At 33.2% G+C, this 25,198-nt stretch overlaps 1 protein-coding gene across 1 annotated transcript; it reads left to right on the top strand.

The window, feature by feature from the left end:
- Window positions 1-5,030: 5,030 nt before the first annotated feature.
- Window positions 5,031-24,701, top strand: LOC124373588 (ER membrane protein complex subunit 2-like; the record flags this gene model as incomplete). The annotated part of the gene is given in 10 exon segments (XM_046831949.1): window positions 5,031-5,314; window positions 18,356-18,469; window positions 18,945-19,027; window positions 19,029-19,096; window positions 19,235-19,378; window positions 21,035-21,149; window positions 21,151-21,192; window positions 22,680-22,730; window positions 22,732-22,776; window positions 24,602-24,701. Coding segments are annotated over 10 exon segments (775 nt in total), but the record flags the coding sequence as incomplete, so codon positions are not given.
- Between the last annotated feature and the right edge of the window lie 497 nt (window positions 24,702-25,198).

Below are 25,198 nucleotides of genomic sequence, written 5' to 3'. Positions count from 1 at the left end.
AATATTGAGAACATTGTATAGACCGACATTTCATAATAAGAATGGAGGATCAAGCACAAATGGAAAATGAGGGAACTGAATACATAGCCAGATATTGTACTGAGACACAAAGTAGGAAGATTAGATGGACAGGGCACATCTTTAGGAAAGAGGGCAGCACCACGACGAAGAAAATTCTGGAGAATAACCCAGAGAAGGCATCTTGGACGACCAAGAGATAGTGAGACCAGGTGAAACAGAGCCTGAGAAGATTGGGAATGTGGATAGAGGATGCTAGTTGTGCAGACATCTGACGACAATGTGTTGGTGAGGCAAAGTACCATCTGGGGTACCAATGGCCCCAGTAATATTTTATTTTAAATGTAAGTACTCTGATTCATGATCAAAATTGAACACGATAAACTAGACTTGTCCTTGTTTGGATTGTAAATGCATGCTTTAAATGCCTATGGCCATTGGGTTACTTTTAGTAGGACTGGTTCCAGTGGAAGGGGGCGCAAATATCTTCGGGCCCATAACGTGTCACATGTTAACTTCGGCCTAAGCTTGCCTTGACTTCTTCATCTTCCGTTCTAGTGGAATTAAATACTTATATGACAACAGCTGCTAACTAAACAATTTACGTACTGGCACAGGGTGTTTTCAGACCCCACCTTGGTAAATCTAGACAACTAGAAGGGGTTAGCAGCAATACTGCACTTCTCAGAAAGTTCCAACTTAACCCATGCGTGATCTTTTAAAGTGGTTTTAATCTATTCATGTCACTTTGCTGCAGTGAAAATAGGGTTTGAGGTGCCCTAGGGTATCGTTAGACCTCCTCGCTAGTATATGTGTTTTGTCGTTGTTAGTACTTGTCTATGTAATTCATTTTCATTGTAAAGTATTTTTTTTATTTGATTCTTTCTAGTTTACATGGCTAATAGATTCAGAAGAGAAGTATGCTAGAATTAAGCAATTTTATAAAGATATGGAGTGAAGTTTTTAACTTTTTTATCGAGCCAGAATAAAACATGAAGAGGACGATATACGTGCTTCTGGCAAAGTCACTAATTCTGTTCCAGATGACAATAATCGAAGGAAATTTGACTTGCAATTGTAAAATAATAAGGCATAGAGCAACCTGCCATTGCTCTTGTTCCGAAATGTGTCTGGTAGTCTGCAAATAATTCAGTCTGTACAAGTTCCATTGGAGGAAAGACGGTGATTCCATTTTCAACAGCCATTTTACCTCACCTGGATTTTAATGAAATTTGATATACTGGTGCACCAACCCCATTTAGACTAAACAAATACTAAATTTCAAAATGAGATCCTCTGGCTTCAAAATTATGCCTCGTTAAAGTTTTTAAAAATCACTTAAAATCAACCTGTTTACGAAACTTAAACTACTTTAGAATCTCTCATGATAAAACTCAGAAAATAGGTTTGATCCCTCAAACTGTAACACCCTGTTATAACCATGTACAGGGTTACATGGTGCAGGGATAGTGCGTCACGAACGGTGCCCTTGGAAGTTGGGTGCCTCCAAGCGTAAATAGACTTACGTGGTCATGCGGGGTTGAGTCTTACATAGGTTGACTCCATGGACATAGTATCTGAAGCATGTGAACTGGGCTACAATCTCCAAGTGGGAAAAGAAGACACTCGGGTGGTTCTTCGGCGGAAAAGCCTTCGCCGAAGGGACGCCTGACCACGCCTCCAAAGCAGCCAGATTGACAAACTGCTTATTTGACAGAAAAGGGAGTGAGGGACACCTTTAGGAAGAGTTTGACGGTCATGCTTTATTCCCCGAAATTGTCATGAAAGGTACTTCTCGGAGGAGGAAGTTTCGGAGCTGCGAGGGCGCATGCTTGCCGAGGTTTTTTCAAGAGAGGGTGTGTTCTGTGGTTAAAGAGGTGGTTTCTTCTTGCAAGAGGAGTTCTCGGTGTGGCAATAGCGAGACTAGGAACTAGCTAGGGGTCTGGCTCTGGGGCATACAAGGGTACAACTGGAATCTGATGGTAGTAACCAGAAACGCATTCATAATACAGTAAAGCTGGACACTTCTGCCGACAGTCTGGCTTCTGCGATTTTTGGTGCATTTGATCTCAGTTGTTCTGTCATTATGAGAAGTATATCCAAAGAGGCCGGGTAGAGCTTTGAACTGGCCTCTTTGAGAAAAAAAATCAGGATTTCATTCAGAAGAGCAAAACCTTTGGGGTACTTTTGGAGACCTACCATGAGGCTTTTGCACTCTACAGCCCTAAGGTTCGTACGGGTAAGAGTTTGGCCTAAACGAAACTCTGCACTGCCATTAATAGCGAGCAGGGTTGCCAGGGCTTACAAAGCTTCTGAGAGAGACGGAGTATTGTATCATTTGTACATTTTACCAGGAGTGTAAGGATAAAATCTTTTTCAGTTAATGGGCTTGTTTAGAAGTTTTACAAGATGACGATTTCATTTTTTATGGTAAAAACTGTTTTACTGCGATTTTCTAGTTTTAAATTATTTCAAATGCCTTTTTATCACTTCTTGAAAATATGGATAATTGTTGTCCAATCATATGATCGTAGTTTAAAGCTGTTTTGGGAAGTATCAAATGAATAACACTTTTATTGGTCGACTGAGTAGTTTCCGTAATTGATTGACATTGTAATAGATACAGTTTTATGGTTATGCACAGCGAATAAATTTTTAACGACAATATGACACAACAAGTTTTATGCAATCTTGTTTCAACAGAATAAATATTCCTCGGGTGGATTATCGGCCTCGGATAGAATATTTTTTAGTGTTTAAGGATCCACTTAATTGAAATGTCCATTCATTGCGGAATATCAAGAAAATCTTTATCGTCATGGGGAAGTTGGCATGTAAATCGTGAAAGACTCGTACAACATATTATTCAGTCACTGTCAGTCGCTCGGTACTTGCCTCTTTACAAAGACACCGGCGGTTTCATCAGAGGTGGATTAAAAAATTTACCGCACATGAGCTATTCCAATGTTACCCCCCCCCCTCAAAACTGAGAACTGCCGCTGTATTGCTAGTGTTATAATCTATGAGACGATATGGCAAATGCTTAAATCTGTTGCTGTATTTAACGTCGGATTTTGCTAACAGTGAGCAAAATAAATATTACATAAATACATTACAGAAAAGTATCAAACATGTTATAATGAGTAAACTCTGACAATAACAAAAATACTAAATATTTAAATGTAATTTATGAAAATGAGATGCTAGAATATTTAAATGAATGGCAACTCTTTTATTATGGTAGCACTATCTCATAATTGCCGTACTCAATTGTTATTATCTCACACTATTTTCTGTGATGATCATTCATAATCTCTCCTGGATGCGCGATCTATAGTCTTATAAAATCAAAGTTAACACTCATTTCTCCAGTTACATAAGATGATACTGTAACGTTGTGCGTAAACAGTGCACTGCTGCTATTGTTTATGCAGCATTTAAAAGCTATGTCGCATGTATTTGTTTATAACTGAAATAAATTATTATAGAAAATAACTCAATTCATTGATGAACTCTTTACTGAAGATAAATAAATCGTCACATTATATCGAGTTAATCCGGGTATGGAAGTAGAATAAAAATAGTATATATATATATAAGGTGATACAAAATACTGTTATAACAATTTAACAACCTGTAAATTTATATGATACCATATTAAATCAACCCACTTGGGAAATAAACAATATTATTTGCACTATAGGAACTACAAAAAAATATATTTAGAATTATAACACATTACACCATCTTCACGTCTACCTACTTTTAACATTCTATTTTAGCTAATAATTACTTGAAAAATAAAATATGCAAGTATACTCTCTCTCCCATAATTTGCCACCCCTCCCCCAAATCTGTCAGCTTGGGCTATAGATTTTTTCAGCGCATATGTAAATCCAGCCACGGGTTTCACACTGATAACGCCATAAACGAATATTCTACTGTTTGATATGTCAGGACAGTTTAGTCATATGTGTTCCGCTGATTCTTTTGTTTCTCCACAGAGTCTGCATTCACCAGTCTAAGACCTACCTTCATAAGATGTTTTCTTAGGGGGCCATGTCCTGTGAACATCCCTTATATCAATCACATATCCTCCTTACTTTGTTCTAGGAGAGCTGTCTACCCTTTAGCATAAGGAAAGATAAACATTTTAGACTACCTTAGACCTGGGGCCCTACTCCAATTTAAGGATCTAATCCTCTTTTCCCAATCTTTTACAAATGCTTTGCTTCAGGGGAAAGCTACTCCTACCGTAAGAGATAGTGTACCTATTTTGGCAAGGGTGTCTGCTTTTTCGTTTCCATGAATGCCCTCATGGCCGGCACCCAACCGAGTGTAACTTTCTTCTTCTTCGCCAGTTCCACTAGAACATTCTTACATTCCCACACTGCGTTCGAGTAAAACGAACAGGCGTCAAGTGCCTTTAGTGCAACCTGGTTATCAGAGATCAAATATTCTGCTCCTTTTGGTCTCTTTTGTATGAGTGTTCTGGCGCATCATTCTATTGCCATTACTTCCTCCTGGAAGACCGAGGCGTGTTTTCTTAGGGACACAGTTAAGTTAACTCTTGATCCTTATATAACAAATCCTATCCTAGAATCAAGGCGGTATGAGGAAAAAGTATTTTATATAAAATATTTTTTAGAGTTTTGTAGAACGATCCCTACTCAGTATGTAAGGCACGTAAGAATAAAGTTCTACCTATTCACCATCCAATAATACAGCCTTCAGAAAATAGAAAGGCATTGTCATTATGTAATAAAAATGGTTAGGAAACGTTTCTCATCCTGATCACTAATAAAAACCACAGGTTGATGTTAGGGTTAAAGGTTTTAGTTATTTAAAAACTCAAAAATAAATCAGATAATTTACATTCCATAAAAGAAAATAAACACACTTCCGAAATTTAATACATTCCATATAGTACTATGACTTTCTGGCTACATTATTTAAAGTTAAAGTTAATTTTTTAATCTCCTTGTAATCGTCTGCATTGAACAATAATTGGTCTGCCTGTATGCATGACTAGTGACTGCCGCTGCCTGTAGTCTGCATTTAACATCTGATACACTAAAATACATAATAAATTTATTATAAATCGTGACTGTGAGTCCATGAGTTGATTAATTAGTGGTTATGCTGTCAGTGATCGTGTTCTTGCACTTAGTAGAAACAGTATAAAATAATTAATTGTTGTGTTAATATCAAAGTTAGGTTAGTTTTATTTGGAATTAGAATTAAAATTGTTTATTGAACATTTAGCTTAAGATATTCTTCGAAATGAGTTGGGCAGGTAAGATAAAATTACTATAATCACTGAATAAATAAGTAACCATTTTACACCAAAGAATTATATGAATTATAAATGTTTGCTTTGATTTATATTAGTAGAAAATAAGTAGGTAAAAAGTGTTGTATTTTTATGGAGGTTCCTTTCTAGGGCATAAACATTAGAGCGTACTAAAGGTTTTTATGGGAAAACAGTCAATATTACAAATATTTATTGATGGCCATTTATTAGAGTCTACACCATGACAATCAAATAATCGATATTTATAATTATCGAATCACCAATAGGCTATTCATGAGGAATGAATCCTCCATATTAGTACTGAAACCAAATTATGTTATAGGTATTTAAAATTACAATATAGTTGGGCTATTTTTATTTCTTAAAAAGATAATTTAATTATGAATAAAAACTATGTAGGCAATGTATATTTATAAAATGTAACAAAAAAAAACAGTGTAACATTCAGCTACATTTGTACTATTTTGAAGGATAAACACGTCCTACAACTTATGTCTTAAATAACACATGTAGGCTAAATGGCTGTTGTACTTACGGCCATTAGAGATTGGCGGTTTGTAACATAATAGTGTCAGTAACAGGGTTATTCAGTGGTAACCTATTACCGGAATAAGGTTACCTACAACACTCTGTTATTTCATGCCTAATCTGTAACAGCCTATTTTGTGCAAGCAATGAGGCTAGGAATATGGTACTTTGGTATTATACCGACCACACCAGTATGAAGAACACAAAAATATAAATTTATAGAATCAAACATGATAGAACGAAAAAACAACTCTTTAATTACAAACTTACAAGCATTTCCAGGTATTGTGATCGGTATTGTTGTCGCTGTTATCTTATCTTTCTCGAGAATCCCGATGACGGCAGGCCGCACGGCATCACATGATTATTTAAGTTTTTTGCACAGTACATAATTGCCTTTCCATTACAATTCAATTTCTGATCCAGCCCCTCTAGAATTTGATATTTTACTGATAGGTACTATCTCGAGGGATGTTTTTCTTTCGTTGACATCAGCGCGGGGTAGCACCAAAGGTGCTGCCGAAGACCGTGCTGATGGCCGAAGGCACTCGCATTTTGGGTGGCGGAGTGTGATCAAGAATAAAAACAAGTTTTGAGTGTTTTTTTTTTCAATAAAGAGTTTAGTTTTTGTTTGATAATGTTTGATTTTGTTGAATTTTTGTGTGTGGAGAAATGTAGGGGTAAAATACATAAGTACAACAAAGCGATGCACCAGCTGAAAGGGCGGCGAGACTCTACAATCACGTTATCTACTAGACCGCTGTCTGAGGATGGGGAGGGGTTTGCGATAAGAATTGTTTTATATTGACGAAATATTGTTCTACGCTAATCTAGTAATCAGTAGAAGCAATATGTCAAATAACGATTCATGTCTGGGGTGTGATCGGTATAATCCCAAAGTACCGGAAATATTACACTATGAAATGTTATTATGCGATTTAAGTAGGTTTAGATTAAGTTAGGCCTTCATAAATATGTTACTAGTAGCCTAGTACCAACGTTAAAGGTAATCTTTACAAGGGCTCACGTGATCTGGGAGGGATGTTTTTCTATCTTAACCAAAAGTGCGGAGCCTGCACTGATGGTCAGGGGCATATCTAATCGATACTTTCACACTTCAGATCATGTCCCAGATCGTCCAACTTCTTCGACTTGAGATCATGTTAGACGATCTGGCACATGATCTGAGGTTGGGAAAGTACTGTCGGAAATGCCCCTGACCATTAGCGAGGGCTTCAGTGGCGCCTTCAGCATCACTCCACAATTCTGGTGAAATAAGAAAACCATACCTCAATATAGTAAATAAGGTCAAGCTCAAATCACGTAACATGATGCTATTACCGAGAGTGGATCGGTTGGTAACAGGTTACTGGAACATAATATCGTTATTTAAATGGTAATAAGTTATTGACAAATAACAGTACTTATTTCTCATTACACAAATATCATACACGTGATTTAACTTTGCATGATTTAAATTGGAATAGTAATGTCTAACCTGATTACATTATAGGCTTCTTAATTTTTCTTTTTTTTATGGTCAGAAGACTTGTGACAGGCCGATATGAAATTTTATTCTCAAGTGTAAACTAACAGAAGCGTGGTTTATTTGGGTAAAATTTTCCCTGATTTCAGCATTATTTTTTATATTACAATCCTAAACATGATGCAACATCAGCAGCAATCAAGGTTTACCTACGGTTACAAGACCACATGACACCCATCACAGATGTAGAATAAGGAACCCACAAGGAAAAAGAATACAATCCAGATTGTTGTGTAAGAACTTTAAATTCGGTTTTCATCCAGATATTACGTCAGATATGTGGGGCACAGTACGATAAACGGCTTCTTATTAATTAATTTAATTTTCATGTATGTCTGGTCCATTTTTGTTTTCTGTAATCTTATAGAAAATTGGTCAAGCATGTGTCTGTGCCTTGTACAATATATATGTAGCCTACATTAGGGTTTGATAATTACCTAAATTTTCTTTAAAAAAAACGTATTCTATAATTACTATTACTAAATTTTTCTATAGTTAAGTGGCCACCACAACAGTGGAATAAGCGAACCAAATTATCGAATACAAGTACCTAAAATATGAAATAAAAAACATTCTATTTATAATGTAGGAGAAGCTCTTGCTTTTAAAAAAACAAATTATTTATAATTATATACTGTTAATTATTACCAGCTGTTTTAATGTAATGTATTAAATTATAATGTTGATTAAAATTAATTGGAACAAACTAAAATCACAGTATGGTATTTGAGTAATAGCCGCAAGTATAATAGTTATAAACATGTTTATTTATGACACAAGCTGTCACACGTACGTTTATTCTTCAAAATAGTAGGAAATATGTTTTACACTTTGTTGTTTATTACATTTCATAAATACACATTTATAGTTTTAATTAATTACTAAATTATTTTTTTTTAGACATAAAAACATAACCGTTCCGAACCATATTACAATTTGAAATACCTATAATGTAATTCGGTTTGCATTTTCATTGTTTATTATTTGATAGTTTAGATAATTCAAATTCAAATTCAAATTCAAAATTCCTTTATTCTTTTTATACATAATGTACATGAATTGCGTCAATTACCTTTACTACAATATAAAACATAAGACTCAGGTTAGAGTATTCATACTTTATATTTAATACAGTATAATAATAACATATAATATTTTAAATATTTATGTCCATAGTGTTAATATGTTTTGTAATGGTAGGCAAATACAAACAAAATTACTTTCAAGTCACAGTGTAAAAAAACTCTTCAAGATAGTAGAATGAATGATCTGTACAAAATTGTTTCAACATTTTCTTAAAATTATTAAAAGAATTCTCATTCTTAATACAGCCTGGAAGGTCATTTATAAATTTTATTCCTATGTATGTCGGACACTGTTTATATTTTTCTTTATTATGTTTCTTTACTACACAAAATTTTCTCTATTTCTTGTATTATAATTATGATAATCTTGTTGCCTTGGTATAGACTCTGCATTTGTCTTGACATGTAATATAGTTTTATAAATATATAAACTATATACTGTCATTATAAGAATAGAAGAAGAATAAATTTATTTTCTCAGGATAACATAAATACATACAGTAGTTACAGAGCGTGAAAAAAAAAAACAAAACAAAACAAAAACTCTCCCAGGTCTGACCTTAATGAAGAAAAAAAATATCAAATTATACAAACTAAAAAAAAAACCTTTGTCCAAATTGTTAAGTCTTAACTACTATGTACATTACAGCAACTACAATATGAATGTTAATTAAAGTATACATCAGATAAAAGCTAACAAAATACACAACTAGAGGAAGAAAAACTAATAACATTTTTAATATGTACATATAAAACAATATTTTAAATCCTGAGAAAATTTAGGGCCTCCAAGGCAAGCCTGTTTAGAGGACACCGTGTAATTATATTATTAAAAACTAAAAAAAAATAAAAAGTTCAGACAGTTAAATTTAAAAAGAAAAAAGTCCCTATAAGCTATTTTATTGAAATTTTGTAATCATGTGTAAGATAATACATGCTACTGGAATCTATTTCAGGGTAAATTTTGTGGACCATGCTTGGAAAATTAATGAAAATTTAATTCATTTATTCCTGAACCTCAATTAAAACCTCAATGTCGCAGAAAGAAAACAACCATTGTTTTAATGTCTTCAAAAAACAGAATTTTGACTTTTTAAATTTTATTTCATTAGGAATATTCTTGGGGCTAAAAAAAAGTAAGTTTTAGTAAAAAATGTTTTTTGTGGTTTAGGTGTTCTAAAGTTATTTGCATTGCGAAGTTTAAACCTATACTCATTAATGTCAACATCCGGTAGGTTTCCACTCTTATCGTAGAACAACTTTAAAGTTTTGTACACAAACATAAATCTTAGAGGTAAAATATTAAGGCTGACAAATAGAGGGAATGAGGTTTCAGTTTTAGGTTTGTTTACTATAATTCTAATAAAATGTTTTTGAAGTTTCAAAATAGGCTGTAGCTTTGTCTTGTAAGTGCCTCCCCAACACGAAATACCATAGTCTAACCGACTGTTTACCAATGAAAAATAAAAAAGACGTAATATCTCTTTGTCACAAAAATTCCTCAGAAAATAAAAAACTCGTAAATAATTTTTTAATTTAGATTTCAATACTAATATGTGGTTATTCCAGTTTAATTCTCTGTCTAACACTACGCCTAGATATTTAACTTCACTTGCTTCTGCAACCGGTTTACAAGATAAATTGCAAATAGAATTATTGCAAAGACAATTAAAACATTTATAAATAATTGCACCGGCGTCAAAAGGCACTTGACCTCTTAAACTAAAATTAATATAACTTGTCTTCTCAGGGCTAAGAACCATTCTGTTTTTTACAAAACCACCACTTTAGCGCTTTGAGATCAACATTCATAGCAAGCTCTATATCACCCCAGCTGGAGCTGGAATAACACAAAGCAGTGTCGTCAGCAAAACAAGTTATACTACCCTGAAGACTAGCATTACAAAGATCATTGATGTAAATTAAGAAAAGAGTAGGGCCTAAAACTGATCCTTGAGGTACACCACACTTAATTTCACCCATTGCACTGAAAACTCCATTAATTTTTACACACTGTCTTCTAGATTTTAAATAATCTTGAAACCAATTTAAAAACAAACAACTCCCCTTATCCCACAGTCAAACATTTTTTCCCAATAATATTCCGTGATCAACAGTGTCAAAGGCTTTTTTTATGTCCAAAAAACAGCCCACTAACATGTTTGTTTTGGTCAAGTCCCTCAGATATCAATCCAATGAAATTTAAAAGTGTAGTTTCTCTGAACCCATACTGATTGCGACTAAAAAACTCCGTCAAAGTGAGGAAATTAATCAATTTTCGCTTCATAATTTTCTCTAAGACCTTAGATATGGTAGAAAACCAAAGAGATAGGGCGGAAGTTGCTACAAATTGTTGAGGGGCCTTTCTTGTGAATCGGAATAACAACTGCTGACTTCAATTTTTCCGGAAAACACTCCTGTTTGAAAACTTAAATTTACTATAAATAAAAGAACATAACAAATTTTAGGAAATGTGTGTTTAATTAAAGTTGAACTAATTCCGTCTAATCCGGGAGACTTGCCATTCTTTAATGAGTTGACAGCGTCTTGCAGGTCCTGTAAGAGTACAGGTTCCAGAAACATAGAACGCATTTCGTAATTCTTAGGGAATGACCCGGCATAAGGCAAAAATTCACAATTTGTCGGTTCTTCAATACTGTCGGCTAAGCTATCAACAACCGTTAGGAAATAGTTGTTGAATTTATCAGCTATTATTTTAGGATCTCTAGTAATTTCATTTTGTCCTATTTCCAATGAATAATCCATTTGTTTACTTTTTTGACCAGTTATTTCATTTAAAATATTCCAAGTTTGTTTTGGGTTACCTTTGCTTTTTTCAAACAGATTTTTATAATAAGCATTTTTTAGATCTTTTATGTCTTTGTTCAGTTTATTTCGAAAGCGAATGAAAAAAAATATTAAACCTGTCACCTTGTTGGTTTTTGTGCTTTTTAAATCTCTTAAACAGTTTATTTCTAAATATGATACGCTTACAGATTCCATCGTTGATCCAAGGTTTCAACTTAACACATTTATTTCTTAGTTCAATTTCAGCTTTACTTGCACTAATCGCAACTTGCAACAAATCATAAAACTTATCAAAAGCATCAGACGCGTTTTCCGTTCCATACACTTGTGCCCAGTCAGTTTGGTCGAGAACATCGTTAAGATATTTATAGTTGATGCGGTATTGTTTACTTGTGCTATCAGCTGTTCGAGGACCGGGTGAGGAGGGGCGCCCCCCCTCAACCCACCCCCACACGGCTGTCAGCGAGTGGTCGGTTTATGTGAGCATGCTCTACCGCAGCACTGATCATTGTCTTGTCTTGCAGGCAAGTTTAACATAAACATGATCAATGCATGTCTCAGAACGCTCTGCAATTCTTGTAGGCTCATTGATCATCGACTCAAATCCATGACTAGCCATCAACATTTCGTAATCGTCTACTGCACTACTATTGATTAGTAAATTAATGTTCATGTCACCAATTATACAAGCACTTCTTTTTAATTTTAGTTCATTTTCTAAAAATGTTTGTAGCTCAGATAAAAACGCAGGAATAGAATAATGTTGTTGCAACCTGTATATAGCCATAAAAAACCATTCATATGAATCAATTTTAACGGAGAACGATAAAACATCTGCTGTTTGAAAATAATTAGTAGTTGAAATAAAATTTACACTTTTAACAAACGAGTCATGAACATAGACAGCGACTCCACCAGCTCTATATTTATTATTACATTTTAAAAATAGCGTATAGCCATTAATTTGGTACAGATTCGCTTCGGAATCTTTAATCCATATCTCGGAAAGGAATATAAAATCGGGTCGTCTTTTATAAGAAGATAGGTGTACTAGCAGGCTATCAAAGTTATGCCTCATGCTGCGAATATTTTGATGAATAACCATAAAAGTTCTATCGAAACAATTTATCTCTTCAAAACTAGTATCATTAATTAAGTTCAATTTTTTTTATTATTAATAAAATTTTGGACTGCCTTTAGAGAAAAATTAAACTAAAATATTACAATACATGTCACAAAAAAATTCATAATTAATTTCATCAATTACACAGCAAATTAAAGTTATGGAATCAATAATTAAATACATACTTACAATACAAGAATAGTACTAAAGCCTTTCAAGGTCAGCCTGGTTACATACTTGTATGACAGGTGCATTGTCCTCTTTTCTTAGGAAAACTTTTCCTCCCCGGTGCCACACATACTTGTACCCTTTGTCCTTTTTCGCCTGACGAGCGAGCGCATACAACCTCCTCCTTGAAGGTGTCAGTGACTCGTTGAGGTAGATTGTGGAGTCCATAGCCATTCCAAGATGCCGCGTTGAGAGATCCCTCTTCTGATGCTTCCTCTTCTGGAGTTCCTCCTTGTCAAGCCGACGGACAAACTTCACAATGATGCCACGGGGTCCTCTGCGAGCCGCATCATTCTTCTTCCCCAGACGGTGACAAGCGTCGATCATCGTGGCGTTGATGTCCATGTTAACCGCTTTCCCAACTTTAACCACGATGTCAACCACGTCGTCGACAGTCTCTGTAGGCTCCTCAGGGATGCCCTGGATCTCGATGCAGTTCCTCCTGGAGTACATCTCTTGTTCCTCTACGCGGGTCTCCAAAGCAGCAATCTCATTCCTCAACGCTTTATTCTCCGCCTCCAACTTCTCCATCCCTTCCCTATACTTCTTCATTTCATCCACCTGGCTCCTCAAAATAGCAGCAGTTTCGGCGAGCTTGGTGTCAAGGCTCTCATGTGATTTATTGAAGTCAACAATTATTACTTTCTGGTCAGATTTTATTTCATTGATTGCCTGCATGACATCTTCAAGTGACAGTTTACCTTGCTCAGCCTGTACTTCCAGTCTCATACTGCGACGTCGGATTGCAGCACATGGGTTGCACCTCCAGGCGATGTCCTCATTAGTGAGAGTCTCGATATCCACTTTGCTCATGTTAACACAGTTTTCCATGAAACAAACGCCCACAGTCAGCACACAACAACTTTAGGTGTTTACCGGTGACGGCCTTCACACAAACGCCACAACTCGACATAATTAACAAATAAACAAACAAATTAATAAAAATATAGACAAATTGCGAAATTAAAACTCCACCAAGTGATCCACTAACTACGATAGTTAACGCACTCACAACTCCAGTATCGCGAACTTAAAACCCTGCAAAGGGACACAGAGAGAGATAAGAGCTGAGCGATCCGCACTGCCTGAACTCTGAACCATTATTCTTAGGTTAATAAAGTGGTCTTTACAACTATCATTATTTTTAAGGTGTAGAATATGTCTTATTGCCACTTTTTGTAAATGTAATATTTTGTTTAAGTTATTTGCACTGGTTCCACCATAAATTTCAATGCCATATGAAATGTGTGGATGTATCAAGGCATAGTAAACAGATTTCAGTGCATTTATTTCTAGGAAGAAGGATAACCGCCTGATTGCAAATATTCCAGAACTCATTTTATGACAAAATTTTTCTACTTGTTTTGTCCAACTTAATGTATTACTTAGAGCCAGACCCAAGAATTTTGTATCTTTTACAAATTTATTTCCAATTGTATTTATCTCATTTGATTGTTTACATTTAAATTTCATTAGAATTGTTTTATCAGAATTTAGTAATAAATTTCTATCATTCAAATAAACATTTTAGTTGTGACATTGAATATTCTGTTGTATTTATTACACTTTGTAAATCTTTTCCAGAAACTGACATACTTATATCATCTGCAAACAAACATAAATGATTTTTATTTGATAAATTTGTTAAAATCTGTGGCATACCTCCCAAGTAGCATAAGAACAAAAATGGGCCCAATACTGAACCTTGTGGTACAGAATATTGTATTTTTTTCTATTCTTGAATTAATATTTCTTATTTCATTATTACCTAGATATTTAATACTAACATACTGCTGTCGCCCTTCCAGATATGACTGATGCCATCTTAATTCTTTATCCTCAATACCATATGATTCTAATTTTTCTAGCAAGGTTTTATGGCAGACACTATCAAATGCCTTTGTCAGATCCAGAAAGGCTCCAACAGTATGATTCCCTTCATCCAAATTTTCTAGCACATTCTCAATATAATCAATTAATGCTGTTACCGTTGATCTATTTTTTCTATAGCCATGCTGCTCCAAATCCAGCAATTTACCCTTCTCAAAATAGTCTACTAATTGAATCATCATAGTCTTTTCAAATATTTTTGATAAAGCAGGTTGTATTGCCAATGGTCTATAATATAGAGGATTTTTGCTGTCTCCTTTTTTTAACACAGGAACAACTTTTGATATTTTTAATTGAGTTGGGAAGTTTCCTGTTATTATAGAAACATTCACCACATGTAAAAGAGGATTTAAAAGTGCATGTTTTGCCTCTTTAATAATCTTTATAGGTATGTCATCATACCCTGCCGACCATTTTGGCTTAATAGAATCAATTATTTTAATTAGTTGATCACAGTCAATAGTGTTGCATTTAAATTTACTTTTATAATTTGAATTTCGATTAATAGAAATTGACTTTTTGTTTAAATTTGGAGCAACATGCTTTTTTACCATTTCGACAAAACTTATGTTTAATAAATCAGCTACACAAACAGGGTCACAGATTATTTTACCACCATCGTTAAGCTCTTTATTTTTAAATGACATTTCCTTACTGTTTCTAATTTCATTATTTACCACTTGCCATATAGTTTTATTGATATTTGTTGTATTCACCACTTTATTATTAATGTAATCTCTTTTCTTTTTTTGAATCAATTTTTTATATTTATTTTTTTGTTCCTTCAAAGAAAGTTTTATTTGTTTGTTTATTTTTACTCTTCCTATATAAATTATGTTTATTTATAAGTTCTTTTTGTTTGCAAGTTATTTCATAATCTATCCATTGGTTTTTATTGTGTTTAATAAAGAAGCGTTTTAAGGGAAAATTTATATCAAAATAATATTTTAGAATGTTGTAAAAATATGTAAACTTATCATCTACTGGTGCCATATAAAGTTTAGTCCAGTCTTCCTTAGATATGTCTTTCTTAAAGTTTTCTATATTTCTTTCACTAAAAAATTCTTCCAATTCTACTTATTTTTAATTTAACATTTTTATTTTTCTTTATTTTGAACATTTGAGCATCATGATCAGAGAGTGATGTTATTATACATTCTACATCAAATAAAGTAGCTTTCATGTTGGTGAGAAAATTATCTATTGCAGTTTCACTGTTGTCTGTTACCCTGGTTGGAATTTTAACTGTATAATAAAAACCATGCATATTCAATGTATTGACAAAGTCTTTTTTTTCTATCCTCCCTCAAAACATCAACATTAATATCACCACCAATAACAATGTTATCACAAATTTTGGATAAAATCTCTAAAAACATGTCTAGTTTTTGTAAAAAAACTTGCAGTATTTTCAGATGGACTCCTATAAATCCCTCCAACTAAGAACTTTACTGAATTGATTTTAATCTGAATAACACAAGATTCAAATATTTTGTCTTCATTCAGTAGATCCAAATTAACATCAACAATTGTTTTGTAATTTATTAAATGCTCCGATACCAATATTAATACCCCACCTCCCTCATAATTTTTTCTGACATACCCTTTTGCTAATACAAAACCTGGTATTTTAAGTTTTTCAACTTCATCACTATTTAATTTATGTTCAGTACAGAATTATGATGTCAGGTTCAAGCTCTTGGATAGTTATTGTCAGAGGATCAATTCTGGTGGCCAGGTGCTGTATGTTCTGATGGAAGACAGTTACATATGAAGTTTGATTTTGTATGTAGTTCGGTTTCCTTTTTATCTTACAATGACTTTTTGTTTTGTGAACATTAAAAAATCTTCAGAATTGTTATTTGAGTTATTAATTAAACTACATGCCTTATGCCTACCATTTAACAATAATTCACCACTAACAGAATCATTTAAACCTATACTGCTAGAATGACAGCTATCATTAAAACTACTATTTGCCTCAGAGCAGTCTTTTCTTGTAATACAATGCGTCGAGTTGTCATGTGGCGAGGACCTGGGTATGTAGAGTGTAGTCTCTGCTGGCTCAGTGAAACTCATCTGGTTCTCTTGAGCTGCTGTGTGTGCCCCTTCCAGCTTCCCTGGTGGTAATGGTGGGTTGTTTGTCATGGGCGTTGGTGTTGAAGCAGAAAGATAGTCAGTTTGTGCTGTCTTTTTTTTTATCTTCCACTATTTTATGTAACTGTCTGGTACTAATAGTATCCTGAATTTTTTTTCAGAAAATCCTTGTGAGTCATACCATTATTTCTCAAGCTTCTTTGGGATTTTTCATTAAAAACAATGATTTTAATTTGGGCATTAGTTGCATTCTGGAACTCAAAAAATATTTTCAATGAAGTGACCTATTGTTATTTTGTCCCGCATACATCCCATCGGTGAGCAGACTAATGTTTGAAGACCTTTGTTTTTGAAATCAGCAGTGAGTTGTTCAAATGCCTCATCATAGTCGCTTTTTGATGGTTTCATAAAATATTTTGGTTTGGTTATTAAACTGGTTATTATTAACATCAATTAAGCGATTTGTCATGGTGACTGCTTAGAAATGTTTTCCAAATTGGAACTATTTTTACTGTAAAAGACTTAGACATAATGTCTTTTCCTGTACATGTACCTGTGAATATTTGAATAATCTTGCTATGGATATTTAGGTTCTATCTGCCATCTAACTTAAGAGTAGATTACATTTATAGCTTGTTCTAACATTTTAATTGTATTTGGTACTTGCAACATTTCATGAATAATTCATTAAGTATTTAGTATAGTTGATAAATTGTCTTAAAATATTCAATTCTTGTCTTAAATTTTGTATTTATCTTCAATCACAAAAATATTTTTAACTGTACAAATCAAAGCTACAAAATATTTTAAATTATTGTCACACAATCATTAATTCGAATATAAAAGTTTTTTATTCAGTAAAAGTTTCAAAATTCGAAGTTGGTCTCACTCACTTTTTCAGTTCATTTTACCTGGCCAGGTGCTAAGTTAGCGGATTTGACGTTGGTATTGGAATATTGAGAAATTACTGCCTCCATCAGTCTTCTGCTGCATTCAGTTTAACCTGTGTTAAGAATTAAATTTTTAGATTTGCAGTTATATTCTTTAATTGATGGTTCAACACCAAAAATTAAAAGTTTAAATATGTTTCAAGTGCAATTGTTCCAATTGCAATCTGTTTGTGGACAACATAAATGAGAAGAAGATCTTTGGTAAAGAACTTCTACATTTTGAACTACTTTAATTTTTTCTATAGTATATAAGCTTTTATCAAGAAACTAATTTTGAAATCCTAATTTTTTTGACAAATTTTGTTTATATCTGTGAATATAATTTAGATTGAATGTGTATTATTTTTACAACATACTAGTAATATACATTTCCTGAGAAAACACTATAACAATGTAACCTACATTTAGTAGACTGTGTAGGTATGTATTTTTAGCTTGCAAAGTGCACATACAATATGTAGGGTTAAGAGTAAAGGCTATAGTAAAATCATGCTGGTTCCCAATTTATCCTATTGTAGGATTTCCCACCACAGATAAATCGTTTGTAATCCAGGAGACCACCTTTGCAATTTTGCACCACCTTCTTATTTCAAAGGGAATCCCAAACATCTTGGATTATCACATCTTGGTGTCCCTCCTGTAGTCTCTAGTATGTACATTTTTATTTAGAGGTGGACTATTCACACCAATACCGTCAGATGTAAGGCTGTGAAAATATTTATGAGTGAATTATTGCATGACAAAATGAGATGATTTGAACTTTTTCAGAAATGAGAGACAAACTTCGTGTATGGAGGGAAGAAAATGTGAGGCAGAGTAGTGATCTTATCACAATGTGGGACACTGTGCTACAGGATAAAATGCATAAACTCGGGGATGAGCGTAAGTTAATTCAACTTGTTGGCATTGTATCTTCCACTCCTAACAGATGACAGTAGTCAGCTTTTGTTCAGATGATAACATTGATATTTAAACAATAAAACATGGACGAACACACAAAAAATGGAGATAATTTCAGTTTTTGAATCCTTGACATTTTATGAGCCACACAAATATACTACTTAGCCTGTATAAAAAGATAGTTGGTGTCTGTAATAAATAGTGCATATTACAAATTCCATAAAATAGCTAAAGTTGCTATAAATGTTTACCAATCGTAGATCTGGTGTGTTCTTTTCAAAACGAAGCTATTAAACTAGATGAAATTGTTTTTATATTTTATAATTCTATCTTTTTTTTATCTTAATTTATTTTTGTCATCTGATATGTTTTAAAATTCAAAAGCATGTGTGATAATAACTATTTGATATAGGCTAGCTGTAATTTTGTTATAATCATGTAAGTATGTGTTTTGCAGAGTACGTAGTGTACGAGCAAGTATTCATTGCTGCCCTGGATTGTAACAGAATCGATGTTGCCAACGAGTGTCTGCACGCTCTAAACTGCAGAGTTTCCAGATAGTTTGCGGATTTACAAACTACAAGTCATGAAACTTGAAGCTCAAGAGAGGTTAGTATTTTTTAAGTATGGAGCACTGTATTTTGGTATTTACTTGACATAATAAGCATTATTCTTAGTAAATGTGTGTTTATGCTCTTTCTATAATTCCTGCAATTTAAATAATACAAAATGAATTGTGTTAATTAGGTATGAAGAGGCCTTAGAACTGCTACAAAACATCATCAAGAAGGACAAAACAAATGCAGCCCCGAGGAAACGACGGGTTGCAATTTTGAAGGCTTGTGGTAAAATACCTGAGGCTATCAAGGAACTCTCAGAATACCTGAAAAAGTGAGTTGGCTTACAAGTTTCAAAAATTCTACTTCAACATGGCAGCAGCTATAATTCGATCCGTTAGTATAACTTTTAGAAAAGTTTTATATGGCCCTAAGTCCCTAAATAAGTCCCTAAGCCCTAATTTTTTTTTAAATAGCCCTAGATTTATTTAATAATCAACTTTTTGAAAAATCTACAATTAAAAAGTATCCATGCTTATATGTGTTTATTTTTGCTATATGTTAAGATGACACTGTGATGATTCTAATCAGCGGAATACATAATATGGCTAAGTTGCTGGGCTATAACTACAATTAAGAAACAATTCCTAGGGGCATATATCTTCAGCCCCAAGGACATTAGAGAACAGGAGCCCACAAATCTGATTAACTTCTGTGTCTCAGATTTTGAGGACATAAATATAAGTGAGGAAGGCGCAAAGGTCCTTTTAGGGCTAAGTGTGGGGACAGTCGTCATTTTCCCTAAATTTACTTCGGGATTATGTGGAGAATTAGTGTAAAGTATGCTCTTTCCAAGTTTATATTTGTTAATATTTACTCCTGTGTCTTTCTTGCACAAATGGATACCACTTTCCATATGGCCCTTGTATATCAGTGATAAAATCTTTTAATTGTACAAATGTAATAAAAACATAGTTGAGCAATTTTAGGGTAGAAAGAAGACAATTGAGTGCAGGAAACTACTTCATTTGGACAAAACTAGTAATTTTTATTAGTTTAGATTGTAAAATAGATATATATATATATATATATATATATATATATATATATATATATACATATATATATATATATATATATTTATTTATTATATATATATCTATTATATATATATATATATATATATATATATATCAATTTATCAACAATGTTTTACTCACACTCTGGGAAGATAGAAAAAGTTAGTGATTTACAGGTACGATAGTTTCAGGTAATTTGTTATGCAAATAAAGCAATATTTGTTTAATGTTTATTTCTTTACATTAAACATACAAAACAATATAAATTACATAAGTTCAACTTCATTAAATTTGGACATTTTTTGGTAAATGCATGACAACATCAACCTAAGGGGGCATCTTGACTGATAAAGAAAACAAACTTATAATAGTGTGTGCATTTATGTAAAAAATGTTACTTACAACACAATAGACATCAAATTACATAGTACATAATTATGACATAAAACACAGGATTTTTCACAACTGCCGTCGTGTACCCAATCGGGTACATATCAGGCTTTCGTAAAGAACGTCAGGCGCTCGATTGGGTACACGTTGCTATGCATTTCCTTATTGCGATTTAATTGTTGTTGGCTGTCATGATGGTTTGTTAAATGTTTTCCCCGCACTTAAATAAATACCTTACTCTATCATGTATCCTGTGGGAAACACGATTGCAGAATTTTTAGGTATACCTTGGAGTACATGGAAAACATTGAAAAAACATATTCAAATCTCTTTTTTTGTGCAGAATTGCGAACCCTGTATACATTTCTTGTTATACTTAGATATTTAATGTAAAAAATTACGGACTTTTGCCATTAAAATTGAACGTGTTAATATACTCCAAAATACCTGGAAGTCCTCTCTTGTTGTAGTAAAATTATCCATTTTGAACACACCTTGACTTTACTACCTGATTGTAACAGATTCATGGTGGACCAGGAGGCGTGGCAGGAACTGTGCGAGTTGTACTTGAGCGAGCAGGACTATGCCAGGGCAGCATTCTGTATGGAGGAGCTGATCCTGCATAACCCTCACAGTCCACCTGCTGCACCAGCGACTGGCAGAGATCAAGTACACACAGGTTGTTAGCCTCAAGCAACAGTACATTTTAATTTTTTGTGACCTACTGGGGGCCTTACAATCAATGTAAAGGGAAGCTGTTCTTTATTTATCAAATCCATATTTTGAGGCTTGTATAAAAAATTATTTTGAAATATAAATCACAACTTTTTGTTGTATTGCATATTAATACACTACAGAACATTCCAGGCCTAGTAGTAGGGGTTTTGTATACAGCCATACTGAGTTAGATATGCAGTCTCATAACACCTAAAATCATGTGGCCTCCACTCCTCTTACACACTGAGTTGCTTATGTCAAAAAGAGTATTCGAACTAAAATTTTAAAATAAATATTATAGTTATAAATATTGTATTGACTTGTCAACAATGTTACAACTAATGTTGTAGATGGAGCTTATATTGGTTACTGATAACTTACTTACATTAAAACATAAAACCAATATTTAATACTTTTATTTTTTGTGAGGCCTTTCGATAGCAAGGCCTCACAAATAATGAAAGTATTAAATATTGGTTTTATGTTTTAATGTAAGTAGGTTAAAATGTTACAACTATGTAAAATGTTTATATATAATCATCATAGATGTTTTTACATCATACACTTGCTAGAGCTTCTAGATTGAAATACATCTAAGGATTTTATGACATAGATTATAAACAATATAAAATAATAAATATAAAATTAAAACTGTACAATTGACAGATCTGTTAACCTCTTCTGATGATTTTTTAGTTTAGTATCACTTTAGTTTTTCTTAGTACAGCATACACATTACTTATATTGTTCATATCTCACAAAAAACTTTTTTAACATTCTATCTAATAAATGTTAAAAAAGACTATTATCATAGAAAACAAAAATGATTTTATATACTACAAAAAGTAACATTTAGTATTAAAACATAACAGAATACAAAAAACTAAAAAGCTTTTAAATAAGCAGAAATTTATAGTTCGAGAAATAAAATATTAAAGTAGTATTAAAGTAAGCTGTTTAAAACAGTGACAATCTCTAAAAAAACATAACAAAGAAGCTTCAAAAAATATAATGTGCTGGCTGTTCACCGAAACCATTGCATTTTTGACTTAGGAAACTGATGGAAAGAATCTTTACTGTGTTTAATCAAAACAAAATAAAGCTGGTAATCAGATTTGAATTTTGTTTCCGTTTTCACTGTGAAATAATACCAAGCTCCAGTTTGTTCTAAAATACATTCAAATTTATGGAACACTGATAAGATTTGCGATAGATGTATTAATAGTACTACAATGAACATGGTTAGATTCATGATTTTAATCTTAGTTTTTATGAAAAACTATCAGTTTCTCTAGATCTAATCTTGTGGTTGTTTTTTATATAGTATATAAAATTAATTTATTTTATATTTCAGTGTAACTTAGGTTGAGGATATAAATCTTGTTTTAAAAGTACTTTGTTTCCACGTTGGAATTAGTTTATTCAGTGAATGGTTCTCGTGTGTTGTAGGGGGGGTTCGAGAACTTGGAAATGGCTCGCTCACACTATTGCATTGGCCATCAAGCTGAACCCCAACAACATGAGAGCCCTGTACGGTCTCTTTCTGGTGAGCTCTGATCATAATTCTTGGATTGACTCTGATTCTGAATACTTTAAGAGCCAGTTGTACTGGAGTGACGGCTATCTTGATTTGTAACCCCATAAGAACAACGTTAAAACCTCATTCACTTTTATTTTTAGTCAAAGAAGTACAGAAATGTCTTTTAAAGGCGTAAATTATACATGCCCAAGCGCTTTTTAGTTTCTTTAGATATTTCTATAGGTTGTTCGGATAAAATCTCAAACTTTTTTATACTTCATTGTTTCAGTATTGATAAATTGTGTACGTTATAAAAAAAACGTTTGGATGCATATTATTTAAGGGCTTAAAACTGCATGAGGCTTAACATTGTTCTTGAGGAGAAAACTCAAGGTCATTTTACTAGAGCCAGCTCTTAATACTTTTTTATATTGAGTTATCAACAATTCACAATAACATAGCACTTTTCACTCAGTTTCAACATAAATATTTTCAAATTATGTTATCTCAAAGAAAGAATTCAATAAAAAAATGCCTCTAATGCATTTAAAAAGTTATAGCATTTTATTTCTATGTTACTTTTGCAATAATTTTATCATTTAAAAGATCAAATACAATATAGTATATACTAGAAGATTTTATTTTCAGTCAAGTACCAAGTTTCTGACCAAATTTTTTCAATCTTGGTCATATACAACCTAGCACTATTCTACATCAGCTAACTTCATAAATATGTAGTAGACGTTAAGGTAGAATTAGCATGAGAGTCAGTTTTATTGCGGTTGTTTCACTGTGTTGCTTAGCAACTGAAAATGGGCAAAAATGTTAAACTGTGCCCTTTTTTTTGTAAACATAAAAATTATTTTCCATTTTTATTTCTGAACCCCATAATAATATATATTTTTGTGTTAAAAACAAATTTCCTACAATTTGGCTATTGTAGACTTTTGAACCATCTTATATTTTTTAATAATGCTGATACTGTTATGTAATATATTTTTTCACATGTCAAATACTTAATACAATATATTCTGTAAAATACATATACATTTTTATTTTTACTTTGTTAAAGATTTTTTATGAAATTTACTAAGGTACCCTGTAAAACTTACAAAAATCAATGCACACTTTAGAATTTTTTATAGACGCTTCTTGGGTTAAATTTTATAAGGAAGAAAGTTTGTTAATTGTTATTACACAAACTGAACAATTAACTGATTGTTATTAGTTAATTGTTTTGTTAATTGTTAAGAAATAAAGATATTTCTTTATTTACCAACTATACATAAGACACAGATGAATAGTGTCACAAGTTAAATTATTTACAAGCTAACATCATATTAAAGTTTATGTTCCAAGAACTAAAACTGAATTTTAAATGTCACTAAGCAATGCCAGAATCTCTAAATTCCTCTAACGATATATCTATTGGAAGAGCCTGTTTCTGAGTGGTCTAGGGTGTCGGAATGTGGTTCTGAGATAGACATAGTTAGAGTTAGAGATAACACAGGTTCAAATTACTGTTGCACTTTTGTATTGTTGATATTGTTCTGTAACGACTTTCCCCCTTGTTCTGTTTGATAAGATACCTGCACAGGCCAGTGGCCCATGAGGACGAGCAGAATAAGTCTTAAAACGGAACCAGGCACTCCTTAAAAAAAAGTGTATCTAAGTTTACCACTTATTTAGATTGTACAGAGTGGCAATATAATCTTGACATAGGGAATATGTTAATTGTCAGAGGTGGATACATTAAATAGCTACTAGTATTTTTAATGAAAGCTAAGTTTTAAGCTTCAGTTGTGCACAATAAGTTTTGAGAGATATTAACACAATATTAAACATATTTCAGTGTGCAACCAACATTGCTATGTCACCTAAGACTACATCAGCCAAGAAGAAAGAAGCAAACAAATTTGGCTACGTTTGCAATGAAAACAGGTCACAGACAGGTGAGTATTTTTTTTTTTTTTTTCCTTTGGGATATTGGGGTGGAATTCATAGATCCTCACACGTCAACCTGAGCTTATTGTGTGCCCCTTTGATGTTTAGAGGGGTAAGCCTATCTTCGTGCCTTAATTAGGCTAAGAAGCTTTTTCCCCGATACTAGCATTCTGGTTCGTTAGCCCTGGTTGTTTATCACCGAAAAGAGCCCTTCTCCTTGCTCCCAGTCTCTCACAGTCCCAGTATTATGTGTTTTGCAGTCTCTTCAGACTTATTGCAGAGTCTACACACTCCGAGTCCTCATTTCGTAAACCTAGAGTGTTTAGGTGTTTCCTGAAGTGGCCGTGTCCAGTGATCAAGGCAATCACTTGCTTAACCCGATCCCTGCCCAGCCCCATCATCAGCCATCTGGTGAATCCGGAGCAAGAATCGGCAAGCAGTCTTTTGCCGAGTGCTTGTCCTTGGTGACTCTGCCACCGCAAAGCGGTGTGTCCTTCCTAGACCA

This window comes from Homalodisca vitripennis, unplaced genomic scaffold (genome assembly GCF_021130785.1).
Source record: "Homalodisca vitripennis isolate AUS2020 unplaced genomic scaffold, UT_GWSS_2.1 ScUCBcl_5953;HRSCAF=12938, whole genome shotgun sequence".
Classification (NCBI taxonomy): Eukaryota; Metazoa; Arthropoda; class Insecta; order Hemiptera; family Cicadellidae; genus Homalodisca; species Homalodisca vitripennis.
This window is presented reverse-complemented; position numbering and strand designations above follow the sequence as displayed.